General features: G+C 47.2%; 1 protein-coding gene and 1 long non-coding RNA gene across 7 annotated transcripts in view; one reads left to right on the forward strand and one right to left on the reverse strand.

Annotated features, from left to right (window-relative positions):
• The window catches only part of UBAC2 (UBA domain containing 2), a 419,334-nt gene that overhangs the window by 37,591 nt on the left and 356,982 nt on the right, over positions 1 to 24,761 (reverse strand). For all 4 annotated transcript variants that reach the window (XM_063953257.1, XM_063953254.1, XM_063953256.1 and 1 more), the window contains one exon: positions 16,135 to 16,380. In XM_063953257.1, coding sequence (XP_063809327.1) covers positions 16,135 to 16,380 — 246 coding nt within the window. The remainder of the gene's footprint in view (positions 1 to 16,134; positions 16,381 to 24,761) is intronic.
• Positions 7,711 to 24,761, forward strand: part of LOC135021745 (uncharacterized) — a 65,444-nt gene continuing 48,393 nt past the window's right edge. The window contains exon 1 of one of the 3 annotated variants that reach the window (XR_010218966.1): positions 7,711 to 8,118. This is a non-coding gene — a long non-coding RNA (uncharacterized LOC135021745). The remainder of the gene's footprint in view (positions 8,119 to 24,761) is intronic. The other 2 variants (XR_010218972.1, XR_010218978.1) reach the window with 2 other exon arrangements.

A 24,761-nucleotide genomic window follows, 5' to 3' on the forward strand; every position in this document is an offset into this window, starting at 1 on the left:
TGCCTAGCGGAATCGCTCTGTTTTAGCTCCTCCTTCAATGTCTCCAGCTTCTTCTGCAAAAGCCTGATGAGGGGAATGACCTGACTCAGGCTGGCAGTGTCTGAACTGACTTCACGTGTGGCAAGTTCAAAGGGTTGCAGAACCTTGCACAACGTTGAAATCATTCTCCACTGCGGTTGAGTCAGGTGCATTCCCCCTCCTTTGCCTATATCGTAGGCAGATGTATAGGCTTGAATGGCCTTTTGCTGCTCCTCCATCCTCTGAAGCATATAGAGGGTTGAATTCCACCTCGTTACCACCTCTTGCTTCAGATGATGGCAGGGCAGGTTCAGGACTGTTTGCTGGTGCTCCAGTCTTCGGCATGCGGTGGCTGAATGCCGAAAGTGGGCAGCAATTCTTCGGGCCACCGACAGCATCTCTTGCACGCCCCTGTCGTTTTTTAAATAATTCTGCACCACCAAATTCAATGTATGTGCAAAACATGGGATGTGCTGGAAATTGCCCAGATGTAATGCAAGCACAATATTGCTGGCGTTGTCCGATGTCACAAATCCCCAGGAGAGTCCATTTGGGGTAAGCCATTCTGCGATGATGTTCCTCAGTTTCCGTAAGAGGTTGTCAGCTGTGTGCCTCTTCTGGAAAGCGGTGATACAAAGTGTAGCCTGCCTAGGAACGAGTTGGTGTTTGCGAGATGCTGCTACTGGTGCCGCCGCTGCTGTTCTTGCTGCGGGAGGCAATACATCTACCCAGTGGGCTGTCACAGTCATATAAGTCCTGAGTCTGCCCTGCTCCACTTGTCCACATGTACGTGGTTAAGTGGACATTGGGTACAACTGCATTTTTTAGGACACTGGTGACTCTTTTTCTGAGGTCTGTGTACATTTTCGGTATCGCCTGCCTAGAGAAATGGAACCTAGATGGTATTTGGTACCGGGGACACAGTACCTCAATCAAGTCTGTAGTTGCCTGTGAATTAACGGTGGATAACGGAAACACGTTTCTCACCGCCCAGGCTGCCAAGGCCTGAGTTATCCGCTTTGCAGCAGGATGACTGCTGTGATATTTCATCTTCCTCGCAAAGGACTGTTGGACAGTCAATTGCTTACTGGAAGTAGTACAAGTGGTCTTCCGACTTCCCCTCTGGGATGATGATCGACTCCCAGCAGCAACAACAGCAGAGCCAGGAGCAGTAGGCGTTACACTCAAGGATCCATCGGAGGAATCCCAGTCAGGAGAGGACTCGTCAGACTTTCCAGTGACATGGCCTGCAGGACTATTGGCGTTCCTGTCTAAGGAGGAAATTGACACTGAGGGAGTTGGTGGTGTGGTTTGCAGGAGCTTGGTTACAAGGGGAAGGGATTTAGTGGTCAGTGGACTGCTTCCGCTGTCATCCAAAGTTTTTGAACTTGTCATTGACTTATGATGAATGCGCTGCAGGTGACGTATAAGGGAGGATGTTCCGAGGTGGTTAACGTCCTTACCCCTACTTATTACAGCTTGACAAAGGCAACACACGGCTTGACACCTGTTGTCCGCATTTGTGTTAAAATAATTCCACACCGAAGAGGTGATTTTTTTTTGTAATTTGACCAGGCATGTCAATGGCCATATTCGTCCCACGGACAACAGGTGTCTCCCCGGGTGCCTGACTTAAACAAACCACCTCACCATCAGAATCCTCCTGGTCAATTTCCTCCTCAGCGCCAGCAACACCCATATCCTCATCCTGGTGTACTTCAACAGTGACATCTTCAATTTGACTATCAGGAACTGGACTGCGGGTGCTCCTTCCAGCACTTGCAGGGGGCGTGCAAATGGTGGAAGGCGCCACCTCTTCCCGTCCAGTGTTGGGAAGGTCAGGCATCGCAGCCGACACAATTGGACTCTCCTTGGGGATTTGTGATTTAGAAGAACGCATAGTTCTTTGCTGTGCTTTTGCCAGCTTAAGTCTTTTCATTTTTCTAGCGAGAGGTGGACCACTAGCCATGAACATAGGCCAGGGCCTCAGCCGTTCCTTGCCACTCCGTGTCGTAAATGGCATATTGGCAAGTTTACGCTTCTCCTCAGACGCTTTTAATTTTGATTTTTGGGTCATTTTACTGAACTTTTGTGTTTTGGATTTTACATGCTCTCTACTATGACATTGGGCATCGGCCTTGGCAGACGACGTTGATGGCATTTTTATTGTCTCGGCCATGACTAGTGGCAGCAGCTTCAGCACGAGGTGGAAGTGGATCTTGATCTTTCCCTATTTTACCCTCCACATTTTTGTTCTCCATTTTTTAATGTGTGGAATTATATGCCAGTATCAATAGCAATGGCCTACTACTATATATACTGCGCACAACTGAAATGCACCACAGGTATGGATGGATAGTATACTTGACGACACAGAGGTAGGTAGAGCAGTGGCCTACTGTACCGTACTGCTATATATTATATACTGGTGGTCAGCAAACTGTGCAAAACTGAAATGCACCACAGGTATGGATGGATAGTATACTTGACGACACAGAGGTAGGTAGAGCAGTGGCCTACTGTACCGTACTGCTATATATTATATACTGGTGGTCAGCAAACTGTGCAAAACTGAAATGCACCACAGGTATGGATGGATAGTATACTTGACGACACAGAGGTAGGTAGAGCAGTGGCCTACTGTACCGTACTGCTATATATTATATACTGGTGGTCAGCAAACTGTGCAAAACTGAAATGCACCACAGGTATGGATGGATAGTATACTTGACGACACAGAGGTAGGTAGAGCAGTGGCTTACTGTACCGTACTGCTATATATTATATACTGGTGGTCAGCAAACTGTGCAAAAACTGAAATGCACCCCAGGTATGGATGGATAGTATACTTGACGACACAGAGGTAGGTACAGCAGTGGCCTACTGTACCGTACTGCTATATATTATATACTGGTGGTCAGCAAACTGTGCAAAACTGAAATGCACCACAGGTATGGATGGATAGTATACTTGACGACACAGAGGTAGGTAGAGCAGTGGCCTACTGTACCGTACTGCTATATATTATATACTGGTGGTCAGCAAACTGTGCAAAACTGAAATGCACCACAGGTATGGATGGATAGTATACTTGACGACACAGAGGTAGGTAGAGCAGTGGCCTACTGTACCGTACTGCTATATATTATATACTGGTGGTCAGCAAACTGTGCAAAACTGAAATGCACCACAGGTATGGATGGATAGTATACTTGACGACACAGAGGTAGGTAGAGCAGTGGCCTACTATACCGTACTGCTATATATTATATACTGGTGGTCAGCAAACTGTGCAAAACTGAAATGCACCACAGGTGTGGATGGATAGTATACTTGACGACACAGTGGTAGGTAGAGCAGTGGCCTTCTGTACCGTACTCCTGTATATTATATACTGGTGGTCAGCAAAATTATGCACTGTACTCCTACTATATACTACAATGCAGCACAGATATGGAGCGTTTTTTAGGCAGAGAACGTATAATACTGGTGGTCACTGGTCAGCAAAACTCTGCACTTTACTCCTCCTATATAATACTGCTGGTCCCCAGTCCCCACAATAAAGCAGTGTGAGCACAGATATATGCAGCACACTGAGCACAGATATGGAGCGTTTTTCAGGCAGAGAACGTATAATACTGGTGGTCACTGCTCAGCAAAACTCTGCACTGTACTCCTCCTATATAATACTGCTGGTCCCCAGTCCCCACAATAAAGCAGTGTGAGCACAGATATATGCAGCACACTGAGCACAGATATGGAGCGTTTTTCAGGCAGAGAACGTATAATACTGGTGGTTACTGGTCGCAAAACTCTGCACTGTACTCCTCCTATATAATACTGCTGGTCCCCAGTCCCCACAATAAAGCAGTGTGAGCACATATATATGCAGCACACTGAGCACAGATATGGAGCATTTTTCAGGCAGAGAACGTATAATACTGGTGGTCACTGGTCAGCAAAACTCTGCACTGTACTCCTCCTATAATACTGCTGGTCCCCAGAATAAAGATATTTGCAGCCCCCTGAAAGTTCTGAAACAAAGTGAGAGGACGCCAGCCACGTCCTCTCACTATCATTTCCAATGCACGAGTGAAAAATGGCGGCGACGCGCGGCTCCTTATATAGAATCCGAATCTCGCGAGAATCCAACAGCGGGTTGATGACGTTCGGGCGCGCTCGGGTTAACCGAGCAATACTGCAGTATCCGAGTATGCCACGGACCCGTGTAAAATGGGTGAAGTTCGGGGGGTTCGGATTCCGAGGAACCGAACCTGCTCATCACTAGTAATACTACATAAAACTATGTATCTATACAGATAAAACAATGCACAGTAAACACTGGATGTATATCACAGAATACTTGTACTAAATATTCCTGTAGTTATGCACTTGTTCTTAATTAACACTGTCTAAACGACAAGTAGAATACTTAAGTGTCCTATAAATGCACAGCGCTGATGGGGCAGGCGGCTTTACAGAGAAGACAGTGCCCAGCAGTCACAGAATCAGAGAGAGATGCAGCTCCATGGCGGGAACATCTGCTGTAGATGGCGCCTGGGGTTGGGGGAGGGGCTACAGGGCAGCGCCTTATCCCCTCTGCTGGGCTTCACCACTGGATACTAAGGAGTGTGCAATAAACAGATGTTAGTAAATACGACCTGTGCTCCTTGCCCTGGTGGATATAGTGGGGTCCCTGCACGGCAGCAGTGTCCACGGCAGAGGCACGGTCCGTCTCCTGGGACCGCGTCTGGATAGCGATTTTGGCGGGTCCCACCTGGGGGACCCTCTTACCTCCTCCCTGTAAGTGCGGCCACGCGATCCAGGAGAGCAGCAGCGGTGATGTGTGCCTGATGAGACCGGAGCGACTCCGCTGTAAGTACCCGGAAACCAGGGCGCGGGAGTATACAGTGCCGCTGGGGGAGGTGATGGAGCCGCAGCACGATATGTCAGTATGACATATAGCACCAAATGCCTATGCTGCGGCCCTTGAAGTCTTCATTCTTGTCAGAAAAGCTCTTTTCAGGGCTGCCAAACGCAGCCTTCCCTGTTAGCTGCCTCCAGTAACTGGAGGCGGGGATATAGAGGAGGTGGTGCAGTGCATCTTGGGAACAGTCAAAGCTTTAGCCTGTTAGTGCCTCGGATCAAGATCCAACTCTACAACCCCGATGGTATTCCCTGTGGAATCCCAGTGTACCCCGCTGCAGAAAATACTATACTCAGCCAAAGCTCTATGCTGTACTTCCCACAACAAGGCTCGCACCAGTCTGCTAGAATGTGCTTTTACATTGTAAGTGTGATCCCGCGCTGTCCACTTTCCTCAATTTTGCGTCTCAGTTCACATATACGGTGGGATGTCCGAGATCACCGGAGGTGTGGGTTGTTGGCCGATCTCAGATGTTTTTTAAATGGGAAAACACTTACAAGGCATGGTTTTTCCGTGTATTTGCTTCTTTAAAAATACGTCTGATATTGGCTGGCATCCTGCACCTCAGGTGAACTCGGACTCCATTAAATACCGCCAATAGTGTACTCGTTACTTAGGATCATATTTTCGGTCGCATAAAGATGCATGGCGCAGGTCACTCATATCAGACCTCTTTTGCCTTTTTACACAAGTTTGCTAGTAGTGTACTAGGCACTCTATTCAGCTTCAGTTGCACTTTTGCTAAATTAGCAATGGTACAACAGTCAGCAGTCACATGCTGGGGGCCGCCCTGCATGCAAACGGGCGCTAGTGATGCCATCGCTGAACCCGCAAAACAAGGGTAGCCCCCTGGCTGTGCAGCCTAGCTGGCGCACTGCCGCCATGTTTTGCTTTGCCACACCCGTGTGATGTCACGCGACTGCCCCCCCCCCCCCCCCCCCCCCCCCCCGGAAATGGTCCCCGTTTTTACTGCACCGACCCCGCAATGCCACCCCCCGAACGCCACTGCCTGTCAATCAGGCAGAGGCGTTCGCATCAATGCATCGTGATTGCACTGCCTGGTCAGAGCAGAACGGACCCTGAGCGTGCGCACTGGGAACAAAATCGTCCAGATGCGATCGCGTCGCTTAAGCAGAATAAGGCCCTAGGTACACTATTAGCAAAGTAAGATGCAAACTTCTGTAAAAAAGTATTTTTGTAGAAAATAAACTGGTATAAAGTCGCAAATGATGCATAAGGATGTACTTTTTACTCAATATTTCTATTATTGCCACCATTTTGTGTCTTGGCATTTAGGATTATCGTATAGGCACGACTAAGGCTGGGTACACAGTAGGCGATATGTCGTCCAATCCCGCAGATCAGACCGACATATCATCCACATTGTGTAGTGTGTACCCACTACCGTGCACTCCTGCCTGCCGGCATCGGGGTCATCCCATCTGCTGTGCTACACCGCTGACAGGACAAACCGGCGCCTGACACCATGCTGCTGAACGCGGTTAATGTCGTAAGCTATATTGCTCAGTGTGTATGGCCAACCGACATCTCTTCCTGACAGGCATGATGTCAGCCAGCATAACACATCGTTTTTGTCGTTGTAGTGTGTGTCGCAAAGTCTGTGGTGTGCTAAATAGGGCTATTTGGCATAATTTGAGAATAGTTGTATGTAGATTTATCTGTGTGTACAACATTGCCATCATATAGGGGGTCTATTCAATTAAAGTTGGAACTGACGTCTAGTCGGAAAGACGGCAGTCTCCGACTTTTTTTGGTCGAATCAGGATTCGACCTATTCAACGGTGCTGCCGTTTTTCCGACTTGTCGGAAAACACGTGGATCGGCGGATTAGTCACGGATCCACGTGTTCTGTCGAATTAGCGCCCAATTATCTTCAGGATTTAGGCCGCTAATTCGATTCAGGATTTTCGACAATGCTGATCCGACTTCAAAAAAAGTTTGATTAGCATTGTCAGGAATGAGCAAAACCTGTCGGAATTGCCCGCTAATTGAATACTACACTGCCGGATCCTCTCTGTCCGAGAGGATCCGACATGCATTGAATACAGCCGATAACCTTTAAATTATGCAAAACTTTTCTTAAGACCATTTATTTTGGCATACCTATTTGCTTATTCATTGTTATATAAAGAGAAAGCCCCCATGGTGTAGTCTGTATCCATTTAAACAAATAGGGGTTTCTGGCTTTGAATTGAGAGTAAGAAAATCAGAATCTTGTTAAATGTGTGTTTTTAAAATGTCTAACAGGATCTCTGTGGTTTTAGCTACACTGAGGAAGTACTGTAGTAGTTTCCTGCTAAATCACATAATGATATATACCAGCACAGTGACAGCTTTTAACTCCGTGACAGCCTAGAACACCTGCATCTTTAGTCAAATAAGTACAATGAGTCAGGATTTTTTTTTCCACAGATAGGACATATTGAACTAGCTTTTTGATGGCCTCTTACTGTATTATGAAGATTCAACAATATAGAAAACATATATATGAGGAGGAATCATATTTAAAGGAGGTAATATTTGGAGCAGTATAATACAAGTTCACTAAATATAGGATTTTAATTACCTACCGGTAAATCCATTTCTTGTAGTCCGTAAAGGATACTGGGGTCCATTTAGTACCATGGGGTACAGACGGGTCCACTAGGAGCCATGGGCACTTTAAGAATTTGATAGTGTGGGCTGGCTCCTCCCTCTATGCCCCTCCTACCAGACTCAGTCTAGTTAACTGTGACCGAGGAGACGGACATACTTTGAGAGAAGGATAGATAAGGATAGTGGTGACAGTGGCGTCATGCGGGGGGTGCGGCCCGCACCCGGGTGTTACCCTTCTATAGGGTGACACCAAAACGAGCCGCACACTCACATGCACCCCCATCCCCTGACATGAAAATGCCTGGTCCACGGCTGCGTCCACACCCCCTCCTCCCAGGCCCCGCCTCCTAAAGCCCGACACTCTCACCTGTCAGTGAGATCAGCAGGCAGCAGCCACAGACCCGTGCAGGCAGTGCACTGGCCAGCCCTCCCCTCTCCTCCAGCGTCCACTCTCTCCTCACTCCGGGTCCTGACTGAGCCTGACACACACAAGCTCCGCCCCCAGACTGTAACTACACGAGCATGTAGTTGCTGCTGATGTTGCTGCATGATGTCAGGTAACTTCTATAGTGGCTTCTCCATGTCCATGATGAGCAGAATCCATTTCTGATGTGTGTATGGGGGTGAATGTGGGATGTATAAATTGTTGGATTACTGAGTGCTGTGGGGGGGGGGGGGGTAATTTGGGCTGTGTGAGCATACTATGGGTGCAGTTCAAGTGTAGTATGGGTGCTGTGTGACATAGTATGGGTGCTGTGTGAGCGTAGTATGGGTGCAGTTTGAGTGTAGTATGGGTGCTGTGTGACGTAGTATGGGTGCTGCTGTGTGAGCGTAGTATGGGTGCAGTTCGAGTGTAGTATGGGTGCTGTGTGACATAGTATGGGTGCTGTGTGAGTGTAGTATGGGTGCTGCTGTGTGAGTGTAGTATGGGTGCTGTGTGACATAGTATGGGTGCAGTTTGAGTGTAGTATGGGTGCTGTGTGACGTAGTATGGGTGCTGCTGTGTGAGCGTAGTATGGGTGCTGTGTGTGAGCGTAGTATGGGTGCTGTGTGTGAGCGTAGTATGGGTGCTGCTGTGTGAGCGTAGTATGGGTGCTGCTGTGTGAGTGTAGTATGGGTGCTGTGTGACATAGTATGAGTGCTGTGTGAGCGTAGTATGGGTGCAGTTTGAGTGTAGTATGGGTGCTGTGTGACGTAGTATGGGTGCTGTGTGTGAGCGTAGTATGGGTGCTGTGTGTGAGCGTAGTATGGGTGCTGCTGTGTGAGCGTAGTATGGGTGCTGCTGTGTGAGTGTAGTATGGGTGCTGTGTGACGTAGTATGGGTGCTGCTGTGTGAGCGTAGTATGGGTGCAATTTGAGTGTAGTATGGGTGCTGCTGTGTGAGCGTAGTGTGGATGCTGTGTGAGCATAGTATGGGTGCTGCTGTGTGAGTGTAGTATGAGTGCTGCTGTGTGAGCGTAGTATGGGTGCTGCTGTGTGAGTGTAGTATGGGTGCTGTGTGACGTAGTATGGGTGCTGCTGTGTGAGCGTAGTATGGGTGCAGTTTGAGTGTAGTATGGGTGCTGCTGTGTGAGCGTAGTATGGGTGCTGCTGTGTGAGTGTAGTATGAGTGCTGCTGTGTGAGCGTAGTGTGTATGCTGTTTGAGCGAAGTATGGGTGCTGCTGTGTGAGTGTAGTATGAGTGCTGTTGTGTGAGCGTAGTGTGGATGCTGTTTGAGTGAAGTATGGGTGGTGCTGTGTGAGTGTAGTATGGATGCAGTTTGAGTGTTACGTAGTATGGGTGCTGCTGTGTGAGCGTAGTGTGGATGCTGTGTGAGCGAAGTATGGGTGCTGCTGTGTGAGGGGAGCGTTATGTCAGCTGATAGGGTGGGTGGATCAATGTGCTAATGGGTGTTGCAGTGATCGTGCACAGCAAAAAAAATTGTGGGTCCCAGGGACTCCTCACTTTAAAAAATTGGGGTCCTACTCAACATTTCTGTGTCCTATCACATATTATGGGATGTGAGGGCAGGCAGTACTGGGGGTTTTAAGGGGGTAAGGGTAGATAGAAGTTTGGGCAGTACTAGGGGAATGGAGGCGGGTAGGGATAGGAAATACTTGGACAGGGGGGATAAGCAGGCAATAGGATCTCTGACATTGCACTGGGTATATACATATTATGATACTGGGTGTATATTATACACACACACACACACACACACACACACACACACATTTATATATATATATATATATATATATATATATATATATAATATGTAGCATATGGTTCAACACTCCATTAAACAGAAAAACTGTGTCTGGTGCCCTCACAAACTATATATTCATAGCATATTCAAAACAGTGCGGCACTTCTGGCTATAGGGGGTAATTCCAAGTTGATCGCAGCAGGATTTTTGTTAGCAAACCCATCACCACGCCCCCCCCCCCCCTTCACCAGAATTCTGTGTGGTGTGATAGGGGAGGAGGTCCATGGGGGGTGACACCATGAGTTACCACACCGGGTGACACCAACGCTAGTGACGCCTCTGAGTGGTGAGATTCTGGACCAGCACACACAAGAGGAAAGCCAAGCTAACTAAACTTGAAACAGGAACAGCACCGGCTGAACCAACATTACTTAACCAAGTAACATTGCAGGAAGAACAAAGCACTGGGCGAGCGCCCAGTATCCTCTACGGACTACGAGTATCACATTTTCTCTTATGTCCTAGAGGATACTGGGGGTCCATTTAGTACCATGGGAATGTACCAAAGCTCCCAAACCGGATGGGAAAGTGCTGAGGTTCCTGCAGAACTGATTGACCAAACTGAAGGTCCTCAGAGGCCAAAGTAACGAACTTCTAGAACTTAGCAAACGTGTTCGAACCTGACCAAGTAGCTGCTCGGCAGAGCTGTAAAGCCGAGACACGCAGGCAGCCGCCCAGGAAGAACCCACCGACCTAGTAGAGTGGGCCTGTACAGATTTTGGACATGGCAAACCTGCCGTGGAATAAGCATGCTGGATAGTAAGCCTGATCCAGCATGTAATAGACTGCTTTGAAGCAGGACACCCAATCTTATTGGGATCAGAAAGAACAAACAGCGAGTCCGTTTTTCTGTGACGAGCTGTTCACTTCACATACACCTTCACAGCCCTCACAACATCCAAAGACTTTGAAGTAGCAGAAGTGTCGATGACAACCGGAACCACAATAGGTTGGTTGATGTGAAATGCAGACACCACTTTAGGAAGCAATTGCTGATAAATTCATGGAAAATTAAATAGGGACTTTTATGAGACAAAACCCCCAATTCCGACACACGTCTTGCTGAAGCCAAGACCAACAGTGTGACGGTCTTCCACGTAAGATATTTTACGTCTACCACCTGTAACGGTTCAAACCAGTCCGATTGGAGGAACTGCAGCACCACATTGAGATCCCAAGGTGCCGTGGGAGGCACAAAGGGAAGTTGGATGTGCAGAACACCTTTCAAGAACTTCTGGACCTCAGGGAGAGAAGCCAATTGTTTCTGAAAGAAAATGGACAAGGCCGAAATCTGGACTTTTAAGGAGCCCAGACACAGGCCCACATCTACACCTGCCTGCAGAAAAAGCAGGAAACGTCCCAGATGAAATTCCACCGCAGAATAATTTCTGCTCTCACACCAAGAGACGTATTTCTTCCAAATACGATGGTAATGCTTCTTCTTGAGCCGAGACGCCATCATGTCGATCTGTGGATATCCCCATCGACTTGTCCAGCACCTGAACACCTCCGGGTGAAGGCCCCACTCCCCCGGGTGCAGGTCGTGTCTGCTGAGGAAGTTTGCTTCCCAGTTGTCTACTCCCAGAATGAAGACCGCTGACAATGCCACAGCATTTCTTTCTGCCCAGAGGAGAATTCTTGACACCTCTGACATTGTTGCTCTGCTCTTCGTTCCACCCCGTCACATTTTCCGACTGGACCTAAATGGCCCGATCTTGAAGAAGATGGGAGGCCTGCAGAAGGGCGTTGTATATGGCCCCGAGTTCCAGAATGTTGATTGGAAGGACGACTTCCTGACTTGACCATCTTCCTTGAAACTGCACCCCGAGTGACTGCTCGCCAACCTCTGAGGCTTGCGTCTGTGGGTAACAGAATCCAGTTCTAAATTCTGAACCTCCGACGAGATGAGAAGTCTGTAGCCACCACAGAAGGGAGATCCTGGCTTTTGGCGACAGACGGATCCTCTGGTGTATGTGAAGATGCGATCCGGACCATTTCTCCAACAGATCTAGCTGGAAGGGTCTTGAGTGAAAACTTCCGTATTGAAGAGCCTCATAAGAGGCCACCATGTTCCCCACAAGGCGAATGCACAGATGCACTGACACCCGGGTTGGCTTCAGGACGTCACAAACCATCGACTTGATCACCAATGCCTTGTCCAACTCTGCGACTCTGTGTCCAGTATCAATACCAGGAATGGGAGCCTCCTTGTTGGCTCTAGGTGAGATTTCGGAAGGTTCAGAATCCACCCGTGATCCTGCAGGAGTTTGGTTGAGAGACCAATGCTGTCCAGCAACCTTTCCCTGGACGGTGCTTTTGTCAGGATATCGTCAAGGTATGGAATTATGTTCACTACCTGTTTGCGGAGTAGAAACATCAACTCTGCCTTCACCTTGGTGAACACCCTCGGTGCCGTGGAGAGACCAAAGGGCAGGGCCTGGAACTGGTAGTGACAGTCCTGCAGTGCAAACCGTAGATAGGCCTGATGAGGCGGCCAGATCGGAATGTGAAGGTACGCATCCTTGATATCCAGAGACACTAGGAATTCCCCCTCCTTCAGACCTGAGATTACCGCTCTCAGACTCCATCTGGAATTTGAACACTCGTAAGTATGGGTTCAAAGACTTGAGGTTCAGAATCGGTCTTACCAAACCATCTGGTTTCGGTACTATGAACAAGTTCGAATAGTACCCCTTGTTGAGAAGATGAGGTGGAACTGGAACAATGACCAACATCTGTACCAGTTTTTGGATGGCATACTGTAAAGTTATACTTGCCTTTTGTGAAACTGGCAAGCCTAATTTGAAGAATTTGCAAGGTGGGAGCTTTTGGAACTCCAGTCTGTAGCCCTGGGAAATAAGATCTATGACCCAGGGATCCTGTCACGAACTTGAACCGATATAACTGAAGAATTGTAGTCGGGCTACCACCTGACAGCCTTCCTGGCATTGCTGTCCACCGTCATGCTGAAGTATTTGAGGAATCAGAGCCAGGGCTCTGTTCCTGAGCACCTGCAGTTGCTGGCTTGCGTAGTTTATCTCTTGCGCCGCTGGAGGACCTAGAAGCACCTCTGGATTTTTCCTTGAACTTGGCCGTCCGAAAGGACTGTAACTTAGAAGCTGAATAAGTCTTTTTGGTGGGAAGGGGGGGGGCTGCGGAAGGAAGATACGTAGACTTACCCGCACTAGCTGTGGAGATCCATTTGTCTAGTTAATCTCCAAACAAGGCCTCTCCTGTGAATGGTAGGCCATCCACACCTTTCTTGGAGTCCGCATCAGCAGTCCACTGGCGTAGCCACAAGCCCCTGCGTGCCGACACTGCCATAGCGGTGGTGCGTGGGTTAAGCAAGCCTCTCTCTTTTATGGCTTCCACCATAAAGTTCGCAGAGTCGAGTAAAACAATATCCCCCCTAGACAAGGAATCTAAACCCTCAATTAGGTTACCTGACCATTTTGCAATGACTTTTGTGATCCACGCCCATGCAATAGTGGGTCTTTGGGCCACCCCAGCAGCTGTGTACAATGATTTGGGTGTAGTCTCAATTTTACGATCAGTCGTGTCTTTAAGGGAGGCTGCACCAGGAACAGGAAATACCATTTTTTGTGACAGCCTAGAGACTGATGCGTCCACTATCGGTGGATTTTCCCATTTTTTCCTATCCTCCAGAGGGAAGGGAAAAGATGAGAGCAACGAGCCTCTATTCCATGTGACAGAGCCGCATCCCCCCCCCCCCTCCAAGTCTACCTCACCCTCCTCCAAGTCTGACCCTTCAGCGTCAGAGTCAGACCGCAGGATATGGGTCAGAGGTCGCTTTTGGAGAGAAATGGGAGGGGATTGAGATGCTGTTTTGGGGTCTGAGTCTCTGCTCATAAACTCATCCACAGTCTGTTTTAAGTATTGTGACTCTTTCTCATTGCGGGACAATTTTGTAGAAAAAGTGGAGATCATTCCTTTCAGAGAATTAACCCACTCTGGTTCAGCCCCGCTATTTTGTGAACCCTGAGTACCCAGTAGTGAGTCCCCTGGTGAAGAGGTACACTCCGCTGTACAAGAAACACACTCTTTGCCTGACATAATGTACAATTTACCCACGAAGAGCCCTTAAGGGAGACACAGAGTTGTTTGGAGGCAGCCCCCACCGCGCCCTTAGTGCTAATGCCAAGCTTAGCCAGGTCGCAGACTAAGTACCCTGATAGGGGACTTAGTACACTACTAATCGATCCCCCCTGCTATGACCCCCGGTGCCGCTGAGGTAATTTGGAGTCACACTGGAGGAGCTGCGCATCCCTGTCAGTCAGCGTCTGTGTCCACTGCAGAGGGAAAATGGTGCTGGATCCTCTCAGAGTGAAGCCCCGCCAGTTCAATGGTGCACGGTCTTCCCGCTTTTTTTATACTGGCTGAAGAATTTGGTGCTTAAAATGGACAGAAACCGTTTTAAGGCTGTGTTGCCTATATGGGTACCGTGTACAGTGTACTGAGACGCAGTTGTGTACTGGAGATGCATTCTACCCCGTTTAGAAGCCGTGCGTCTCCGTATCCTTGTGCCACCATATTGGCCGGCACCCCGCTAACTGGGACGCCGGCTCAGTACTCACCACTCTTCATTCTTCTGGATCTGTAAGGGGTGGCGGCGTGCAGCGGGAATGTACGCGCGCCATGGTGGGGCTTGCAAATAGTTCCCTCAGGAGCTCAGTGTCCTGTCAGCGGGGAACGGGACCATTAACCCATCAAGAGGTTCCCCCCCCTAAGTCCCATGAAGCAGGCAGGCTGGTGCCAACTAGCTCTGCCTGAAAATAACCTGCCTGAAAATAACAACAGATAAAATAAATGCAGAAAACTCTTCAGGAGCTTCCTTCAGCATGACCGGCTCCTCCGGGCACATTTTCTAAACTGAGTCTGGTAGGAGAGGCATAGAGGGAGGAGCCAGCCCACACTATTCTTAATTGTTATTCTTGTTAATTCTTATTCTTAAAGTGCCCATGGCTCCTAGTGCACCCTTCTATACCCCATGGTACTAAATGGATCCCAGTTTCCTCTAGGACATAATAGAAACGTAGTTATACATTTTTGGGGGGAATTAAGCAGCCCTGCACACCCAAGAAGTCAGCATGTTCACTTCCTTCACAAGCTCATTATGGAGCTTAATAGGAACCACTGGACAGCAATGATCATCTACGACTATAAGAGTGGTCCGCGACAACATGAGAGTTTGACCGACTGCAACCTGCTTTTGGGGTGGGAGCATAGTCTTGAAACACTGTATTTGAGTGATATGAAGAATTTTGGTGCGGGAGATGGTCCTTGGAAGACGAGCAGCGATGTGGCAGACCTTTGTCCGCCATCACGAAGACAACGTTGCTGCCTTGCAGGCAATGGTTGAGTTGGGTGCCAGAGTCACCGTGGCCCAGTTAGAGAAGAACAAATACATCTCATCGGGATCCATCCGCTTGATACTAGACTAAAAGCTTGGCCTGAGCAAGGTTTCTGATGCTGGGCGCCCCATCAACTAACTCAAGCACAGAAGGAAGCTAGGGTGACTTGGGGCCGCAACATGCTGGTCGCTCAAACTCTATCTGGGAGATCACCTGTGGTGATGAATCCTGGATATACACTCTCAACCCCGAAACCAAACAGGAGTCGGCCTAGTGGACTCCAGTTGGAGATGCACTGCCACAGAAATTTCGACAAGAGCTCAGCGTGGCCAAGATAGTGGCTGTTTTTGTGGCCAAGACTGGTCATGTAGCTACCATACCACTCAAGCTGCAGCGCACAGTCACAGTGGACTTGTACACCAACCAATGCCTGCCGCAAGTATTGGAAACCATTTCCAGGCACCGTCCAAAAATATGCATCATGATAATGCACCTGCCCACAAGTCCAGGACAGTGGTGGATTTTTTGGCTCATGAATGCATCAATGTTTGATCATCCACCGTACACTCCAGACCAGGACCGCTGCAACTGCAAGATGCGTGGGATTCATTTTGAGTCACAGGAAGCTACAGTGGAGACCTTCATCCAGCATGTAGAAGACATACCTGCTTTGGACTGGTCCAGCTGCTTCACCAAGAGCACATGCAACTCTGCATAGACTAATTTGAAAAAAATGTGATGTTCACTTTGTTTGTAAATCAAATACTTTTTGTACATCCAGAAACTTATTGCACACCCCTCGTAACAAGCACTGGTATACATAGACTAAAAGAAATTGCAATTTTTAAAAAACAGGGACAGTTGAAGCAACAATCTTGTCTGTTAATTAATGGCAACCAAGCAATTTTTATGGATTTGTGCTTCAAACATCATGAGTGTAGAAACTATGTACCTGCTCTTGTCGTCTTCTTCCTAGCTGGGAAATTTGGGAAAACATTAACTGCTGATCAAGCAGCTCTATTCTCTGTTGCCTCTGGATGTCCACAGTCGCACCCATCCCAACATGGGCCTCAGTGACTGGCTCAATGGATGAGAATACTGGATCTATAGTTCGAGAAAAGATATCAGCAACCCAGTTCGGGACACATAGTATCTGTCGAACATTCAGAACATCCTTATTGTAGAAGAATCCAGAAACCTGTAGAAAATAAAACTATATGTAAACATTCTTGCACTCTGAATGCATAGTTACATACTGTAGTTGAGCCATTATTTTGTTTTGTCGGGATAAAAAAAAAAAACCTGTAACTAGCAAGACTAGATCGATTTCATCTACAAATTCACTAACTGCGATGAAACATACAGTAGAAAGGAAAATGTTAAATATTTTAACGTGGTATGAAAACATTTACATATGTACTTGTGAATCTTATACTATGTTTTGTAATGTTGTATTTTAGAGTCAGTATTCCTGGGTGCCATTTTGGATCCTCTTTTCATTCTTTTATGTTATTACGGGTTCAGTATGTTTGCCCGGTGGACAGGATGTCGGCTGTCACAATACCAACACTGGCATCCCGATCTTTGAAATCCCAACAGGAATGAGGTGAGTATGTTTCCCCCTCTCCCCTACCCATAGCCCTAACCTCCCTTCATTCAGCCTAAGCCTAACCTACCTCCGGTGGTGCCTAAACCTAATGCACCCCTTTCCTGCAGGCTAACCCTAACCCTCCCCACTCAGTGCCAAAACCTATCCTCCCCCATGGTGCCTAGCCTTAATCCCCCTCCCCAAAGCCTAACCCTAACACCCCCCCCTCCCCCACATGGCGCCAAATCTTAACCTCCGCCCGCTATACTTTTGTTAGGGATGCCGGCTGTCAGGATTCCGGCATCTGTCTTATGACCCAGTCGGGATTCCAGCTTCAACATTCTGACAGCTGTTGGGATTCTGGCGTTGGTGTTCTGACTGTCGGTATCCCAATAGCCGGTATCTTAACCGCATCCCGTTATTACAGTATCCCATTTTTTCAATGCATTATGTACATAGTCAAAATCATTTAAAACAGTTCTAGGGTGGTTTTGCTGTGTCAGTTACATGGTAGCACTACTTAGGTGAACTCAGAGCGCATCCAGAGCTTTTGGAATCACCAGTGAGTCCGAACAAAGCAAACTTTGGAGATTGCCGCCCTCTTCAGAGAGTCAGGGAGATTGCTACTATTTCAGCGAGTTGGGAAGAGTGGTGCAAACGGGAGTTTGGGAACGTTACTACTGACTTAACTTTCCTGCATTTCGCAGGCTAACTTCCTTGAAGCATACCTCTGCTGTTTTGAAGGACAATTCAGATCTGATTGCTAATCTGCGTTTTCGCACAGCAGGAGATCAAGTCCAAACTGCGCATGCATATGCACCGTAATGCGCAGGTGCACAAGGATACAAAGTGGATCGCCGCTCAGCGATGGGTTTGTGCAACGGATCTGTTCGCACGGGCGATCGCAAGGAGATTGACAGGAAGAAGGCGTTTGTGGGTGTCAGCTGACCGTTTTCAGGGAGTGTCTGGAAAAACACAGGCGTGTCCATGTGTTTGCAGGGATTGTTCCTGGCGTCAATTCCGGTCCCGGACAGGCTGATGTGATCGCAGTGGCTGAGTAAGCCCTGTGCTGCGCAGAATGCACAAAATCAGTTTGTACAGCTCTGGTACACATGCGTTCGCACACTTGCACTGCTAAAATACACTCCCCCTGTAGGCGGCGACTATCTATTCGCAGCAGTGCAAAAATCGCTTGCTAGCGATCAGGTCTGAATTAGGCCCATTAAGCGTCAGAATCCGATGTATGCTTTAACTGGCAGCAGAGAATCCTTGCGTGCCTTCCACAAGCTCCGGGACACTTCTAGAACTATGAGACACAGAGTAACCAGGGGGGGTGATGCAGACCTGATCGCTGCTGTGTGTTTTCGCACAGTGGGTGATCAGGTCATAACTGCGCGTGCTCACCAATGCGCATGCACGTCAGACAACAACAAAGGGCAATGCTTGTCAGTGACAGGATAGTGCGAAAATTACGAGGTGATTGACAGGAAGAGGCCGTTTGTGGGTGGTAACTGACCGTTTACTGGGAGTGTCCAGAAAAATGCAGGTGTTCCCAAGCGTTTTCAGGAAGGATGTCTGACGTCAGCTCCAGCCCAAATCAGCCTACAGTATTTTGATCGCACTGAAGGAGTAAGTCCTGGGCTGTGCAGAGACTGCACACAGTGGATTTTTGCAGCTCGGCGTACATATGGGAACGCACACTTGCACAGTGAATTTACACTCCCCCTGTGGGCGGCGACTATCTGAACGCAGGACAGCAAAGTTAGAAGCCAAGCGACCAGGTCATCTCGGGCTTTTGCACTCCACACACAGGGGGTTATTCAGGTTTGTTAGCAAACCAAAAAAGTAAGCAATTGGGCAAAACCATGTTGCACAGATTTGGGTGGGGTGTGTTCAAACTGAAATCTAAATTGCAGTGTACAAATTAAGCAGCCAGTATTTATCATGCACAGAAACAATATGACCCACCGAAAATCTAACTCTCCCTGCAAGTGTTACATCTGCCGTACCTGCAGTGCAACATGGGCCCTCATTCCGAGTTGTTCGCTCGCTAGCTGCTTTTAGCAGCATTGCACACACTAGGCCGCCACCCTCTGGGAGTGAATCTTAGCTTAGCAGAATTGCGAACGAAAGATTCGCAAAATTGTGAATAGAAATTTCTTTGCAGTTTCTGAGTAGCTCCAGACTTACTCAGCCATTGCGATCAGTTCAGTCAGTTTCGTTCCTGGTTTGACGTCACAAACACGCCCAGCGTTCGCCCAGGCACTCCCCCATTTCTTCAGACACTCCCGCGTTTTTCCCAGAAACGCCAGCGTTTTTTCACACACACCCATAAAACGGCCAGTTTCTGCCCAGAAACACCCACTTCCTGTCAATCACATTACGATCACCAGAACGAAGAAAAATCCTCGTAATGCCGTGAGTAAAATACCTAACTTTTGAGTAAAATAACTAAGCGCATGCGCTCTGCGAACATTGCGCATGCGCAGTAAGCGACTAATCGCAATATAGCGAAATTCGGCAACGAGCAAACAACTCGGAATGAGGGCCATGGTTTTGCCCAATTGGTAACTTTTTTGGTTTGCTAACAACTCTGAATAAGGCCCACGGTTCACTATACTTAGGCAATTGCCAAACATTTGCACCAGGCACAGCAAATTTTATTATTTATATAGCACACAAATATTCTGCAGAGCTTTACAGAGACTATTTCAGTCATGCACATCAGTTCCTGTACCAGTGGAGCTAACAATCTACAGTATATTAACTATGACATTTACACACAAATAAACAAATTAGGGTTATTTATTTATTTTTTGTCAAAAGGCAATAACCTACCAATATATTTACGATCTGTCAGAGGAAACTGAAGCACACAGGATAATATACTGTACAAACTCTACAGATAAGGCCTTGGTGGAAATCGAACACAAGTCCTTAATGCTTAAGTCTGTAATACTGACCACTAAGCCAACCATGCTGTCCATCCTTTGCAGCTTGCTCCGACTCAGGCTATGAATCACTTGAAAGCTTTCCAAGAGCATGAGAACGGGAAGCGGGAAGCCATTTTACTGTATCTATTTAATCTTATACAAGTTTGCAACTTCATCAAATGCACACAGAGGCATGCTATACCTCTTCCACTGTATGTTTCAGGTAACCAAAACTTAGATGCTGTGTACTGGCACCTAGAGACAACCAAAATCTTTTGAATGGTGAAATTGTAGAAGACGAAGATGACAACCATGCACAATAAATTCTACCACAATACCACTGTCTTTCAATAACCTAAGAAAAGCTTGTTTGTGGAAGTTTCTCTATTACTTACATTGAGACAAAGTAGGGATAGACTCTACCGATACAGAAAACCAGCAGAAAACCAGTGACATTGGAGACTATAATAAGAGTCTTAGGGCATGATTCTGAGCTGAATGCAAGACCTAATTGCTTTTTCACATACTGTGCACGTATTGCAGACAGCATATATAACTTTACAAATGTACACACGATTCAGAAGGTTATTATTTATTTATTACCAGTTATTTATATAGCACACACATATTCCACAGCGCTTTACAGAGAATATTTGCCTATTCACATCAGTCCCTGCCCCAGTGAAGCTTACAATCTAGATTCCCTATCACATGTACACGAGCACACACACACACATTCATGCTAGGGTTAATTTTGTTGGGAGCCAATTAACCTACCAGTATATTTTTGGATGGTGGGAGGAAACCCATGCAAGCACAGGGAGAATACACAAACTCCACACAGTTAGAGCCATGTTAGGAATCGAACCCACAACCTCAGTGCTGTGAGGCAGTAATGCTAACCATTACACCAACCCGTAATGGGTTATGCATAAAAACATAGAATTTGACAGCAGATAAGAACCCCTTGGCATATCTAGTCTGCCCCTGTACATGCACTAGGGTACATTTTATTGTTGGGAGCCAATTAATCTACCAGTATATTTTTAGATTGTGGGAGGAAACCCACGCAAGCACGGGATAATGGGGGTCATTCCGAGTTGTTTGCTCGTTAAAAATCTTCGCATCGCAGCGATTTTCCGCTTAATGCGCATGCGCAATGTCCGCACTGCGACTGCGCCAAGTAAATTTGCTATGCAGTTAGGAATTTTACTCACGGCTTTTTCATCGTTCTGGCGATCGTAATGTGATTGACAGGAAATGGGTGTTACTGGGCGGAAACAGGCCGTTTTATGGGCGTGTGGGAAAAAACGCTACCGTTTCCGGAAAAAACGCAGGAGTGGCCGGAGAAACGGGGAAGTGTCTGGGCGAACGCTGGGTGTGTTTGTGACGTCAAACCAGGAACGACAAGCACTGAACTGATCGCAGATGCCGAGTAAGTCTGAAGCTACTCAGAAACTGCTACGAGGTGTGTAATCGCAATATTGCGAATACATCGTTCGCAATTTTAAGATGCTAAGATTCACTCCCAGTAGGCGGCGGCTTAGCATGAGCAAATCTGCTAAAATCAGCTTGCGAGCGAACAACTCGGAATGACCCCCAATGTACAGTACAAACTCCATGCAGAAAGGTCTGTGGTGGGAACTGAACCCATGACCTCAGTGGTCTGAGGGAGTAATACGAACCATTATACTATCTATGCCGCCCCCATACTGCAGAGGCCTCTAAACGTCATTTCTGGGTAATAACCAGGTTGCAATTTGCAAACGTAAGAGAACTGTCTGGTAGGTGTGTCGTGGACTTGTAGCCAGAGTTACTCACTATTCTGAGCACTGATGCTAATTATGGTATCTGCACCCTCGCACGGAAGAGTGTGGGGGTGCAATTGCAAAGATGCATATACATTACAAAGTGTGTATAGTTGCATTTGCATTCCATTTGCAATTGATTCGCATTCTATTCACTGTGGGTGTCAAGAGATACGTTCACGTTATGTGCTATTTTCTAATTAGCAGCAAAATATTAAACTTCTGATGCTTGGCTCAGAAGTACAATCTTGCCACTTTAACACTTAAATGGCACTTGGGGTGAGCAGACAGGATTGAATATCTTATCTGTGTTCAACTTCCAACCACATCTGCCATAATTTCAGGCAACAATTTAATAAATTTCGATCATGGAAGTTATTGTGTGAAAAAGCCTGATATTTTTGTAGATATCACAGTGTGTATGCCCAGAATGATCAAGAGACACTGGGGGTCATTCGGACCTGATCGCACACTGACGTTTTTTGCAGCGGTGCGATCAGGTCTGAAGTGCACCTGCGCATGGGTCGCAATGTGCAGGCACGTCGCTCCGTCGCCAGGGAGCGACGGATCTAACAAAGAAAGCGATTGCACCGGCGATCGCTAGAAGATTGACAGGAAGAGACCATTTGGGGGCGTGAACTGACTGATTACAGGGAGTGTCCATCCAAACGCAGGCGTACCCGGCCGTTTCCAAGGGAGGGATCCTGACGTCAGCTCCGTCCTGGTTCATCGCAGCGGGTGAGCAAGTCCTGAGCTGGGCAGAGACTGCACAAACTTTTGTTTGTGTAGCTCTCTGCACAAGCGTTTGCAGCCCTGCACACCGTTTACCCCCTCCCCTGTGGGCGGCGATTACCTGGTCGCAGCAGTGCAAAAAATAGCCTGCGTGCGACCAGATATGAATTACTCCCACTGTTTTTACTATGCTATTGCTGAACTCGTGTGAGGCAGAATAAATTCTGGACAATGTGGTTTCAAAAAATGACTAATTCTGCAGAAATGCTTCTTCCTGTTTTGATGCAGCAATATCCTCAGTTACAAAATTTATTTGTTTTCAATATATTGTGAGAAAGCATATATATATATTTTCACACACAAGTTCAAACGGTGACAATCAATACATAAACAAAGCGTGTATTTGCCAACGTTTCAATATTCAATTAGACCTTTTCATCAGGGTGCATATAAGAAGTGAACGTACCTACTTTCTTTTACTGTTGTTGCAATTTAACTTTATCTTATGCTTGGTATGTTTATATTGTCATGACAACGAAACCTCCTACAACTGTTGTGTTTGTAGATCATGTGATCTGACCTCTGTGACGCAGCATGACTGATATCATCACATTTTGTGTGTCGATTCCAGCACCCTGGTGCCATGCACAGTCTGAAGGGGATTTAAGTGGGTAAGGTTTCCACTTCTTGTATGCACCCTGACAAAAAGTCTGATTGAAAATGTAAACATTGGCAACTACACACTGCTTGGTCTCTGTTTATGCACTGAGTGCTGCCATTTGAACTTGTTTATCTACATGTGTTACAGAATGGGATTACTTATTTGTAGTGCATCTGCATTCTGTTTACTATATGTACATTGACGAGTGCTGCCTTCACTGTTTGGTATATATACTGTATATCTTCTTTGGCTGTTTGGGTTACACATTGGTCTGCTGCTTTGTCGTTAAGAAGGTCCTTAAAGAACCGAAACATCAATTAATTTGTGGGTGACCCCAATTGACTTTGCGGTCTACCGCAGACCGCAAAGTTCCCATCATTGACTAGAATGGAGGAGCGCTCCCCTCCATTCTAGGCAGTGCGCTCGTCCTGATTGACAGGGCAGGAGTGCACAGCCAATCAGGAGAGCGCCATGACGTGGCGCTCCCTGATTGGCTACAGGGACCTTCAGTGACAGAAGTCACGGGGGGTCCCGACATTCGCGTGGATCGGGTTTCCGTTTTACTATTTTAATCAAGTTCGTGGATTACTTCGGAAAAGAAGAGGACAGAACTACGCAAGGATTGTTTGTGAGTATGATTTTTATTTACAGGTACCCCATGGATTCTACTGGAGAAGAGGACCGAGATGCACAGTGTCAACATAGGTAAGTATGTGTGTATGTAGGTGTGCATGTATGTACTAAAGTTGTACTTTCACGGTGTGTGCGTTGTGTACGTTTTTTTGTAGTAGAACTACAGGTACCAGCGGGCCTGTTATTTCCCCGCATGCTGGTACTTGTGGTCCGCCAAGTACCAGCTTGTTGAGAGGCTTGCTGGGACTTGTAGTTCTCCGACAAAAAAACAATATCTTCATTTTACACAAAGGCTATCAGCCTCCCATCCACCGCCCACGGATGGGGGGGGGGGGGCAGCCTCGAGCTTCACCCCTGGTCCTTGGGTGCCTGAAGGGAGGGGACCCCTTGATAGAAGGGGTTCCCACTCCTCCAGGGAACCCCGGCCACGGGTGACTAGTTGGGGGGGGGGGGGGGGTATTGCCACGGCCGCAGGGACCTATATAAAAGTGTCCCCCGGCTGTGGCATCATCTCTCTGGCTAGTGGAGCCCGGTGCTGGTTTTAAAAATACGGGGGACCCCTACATCTTTTCCCCCCATATTTTTGGAACCAGGACCGGACGCAGAGCCCGGTACTGGTTGTTTAAATATGGGGGGACCCTATGCAATTTTTTCCCTGTATTTTTACAACCAGGACCGGCTCAAAGAGCCAGAGGCTGGTTATACATAGGAGGGGGGACCCCACAATTTTTTTTTCTTTATTCAACTATGTGTGATGTCCACAGGGCTATTGTCTGCTGCTAGTGAATTTGCCTTTGGACCAGCCCCCCTAGCACCCTAATCCAGCCCATCAGATGTATCTGATATTTTGTGTACCTTACCTTTATATGTTGTTAATTAATTGAATTATTGTGTTAATAAAATTCAATATATACCCTCACGGACAGCGCTTATAATTTTTCTAGTGCCTAACAATACGATTAATCGCAGAAAATCCTGCAATTAATCGCGATTAGAAATTTTAATCGTTGCCCAGCACTAATATATATATATATATATATATATATACACATACACACACACACACACACACACACACACACACACACACACACAGCACTGTGCAAAAGTTTTGGGCAGGTATTGATAAAGTGCTGCAAAGTAATAATGCTTTCAAAAATAGAAGTGTTACTAGTATATTTTTATGAATTAACAAAATGCTAAGTGAACAAACAAGAGAAATAT

The sequence above is a fragment of the Pseudophryne corroboree genome, chromosome 2 (genome assembly GCF_028390025.1).
Source record: "Pseudophryne corroboree isolate aPseCor3 chromosome 2, aPseCor3.hap2, whole genome shotgun sequence".
NCBI lineage: Eukaryota > Metazoa > Chordata > Amphibia > Anura > Myobatrachidae > Pseudophryne > Pseudophryne corroboree.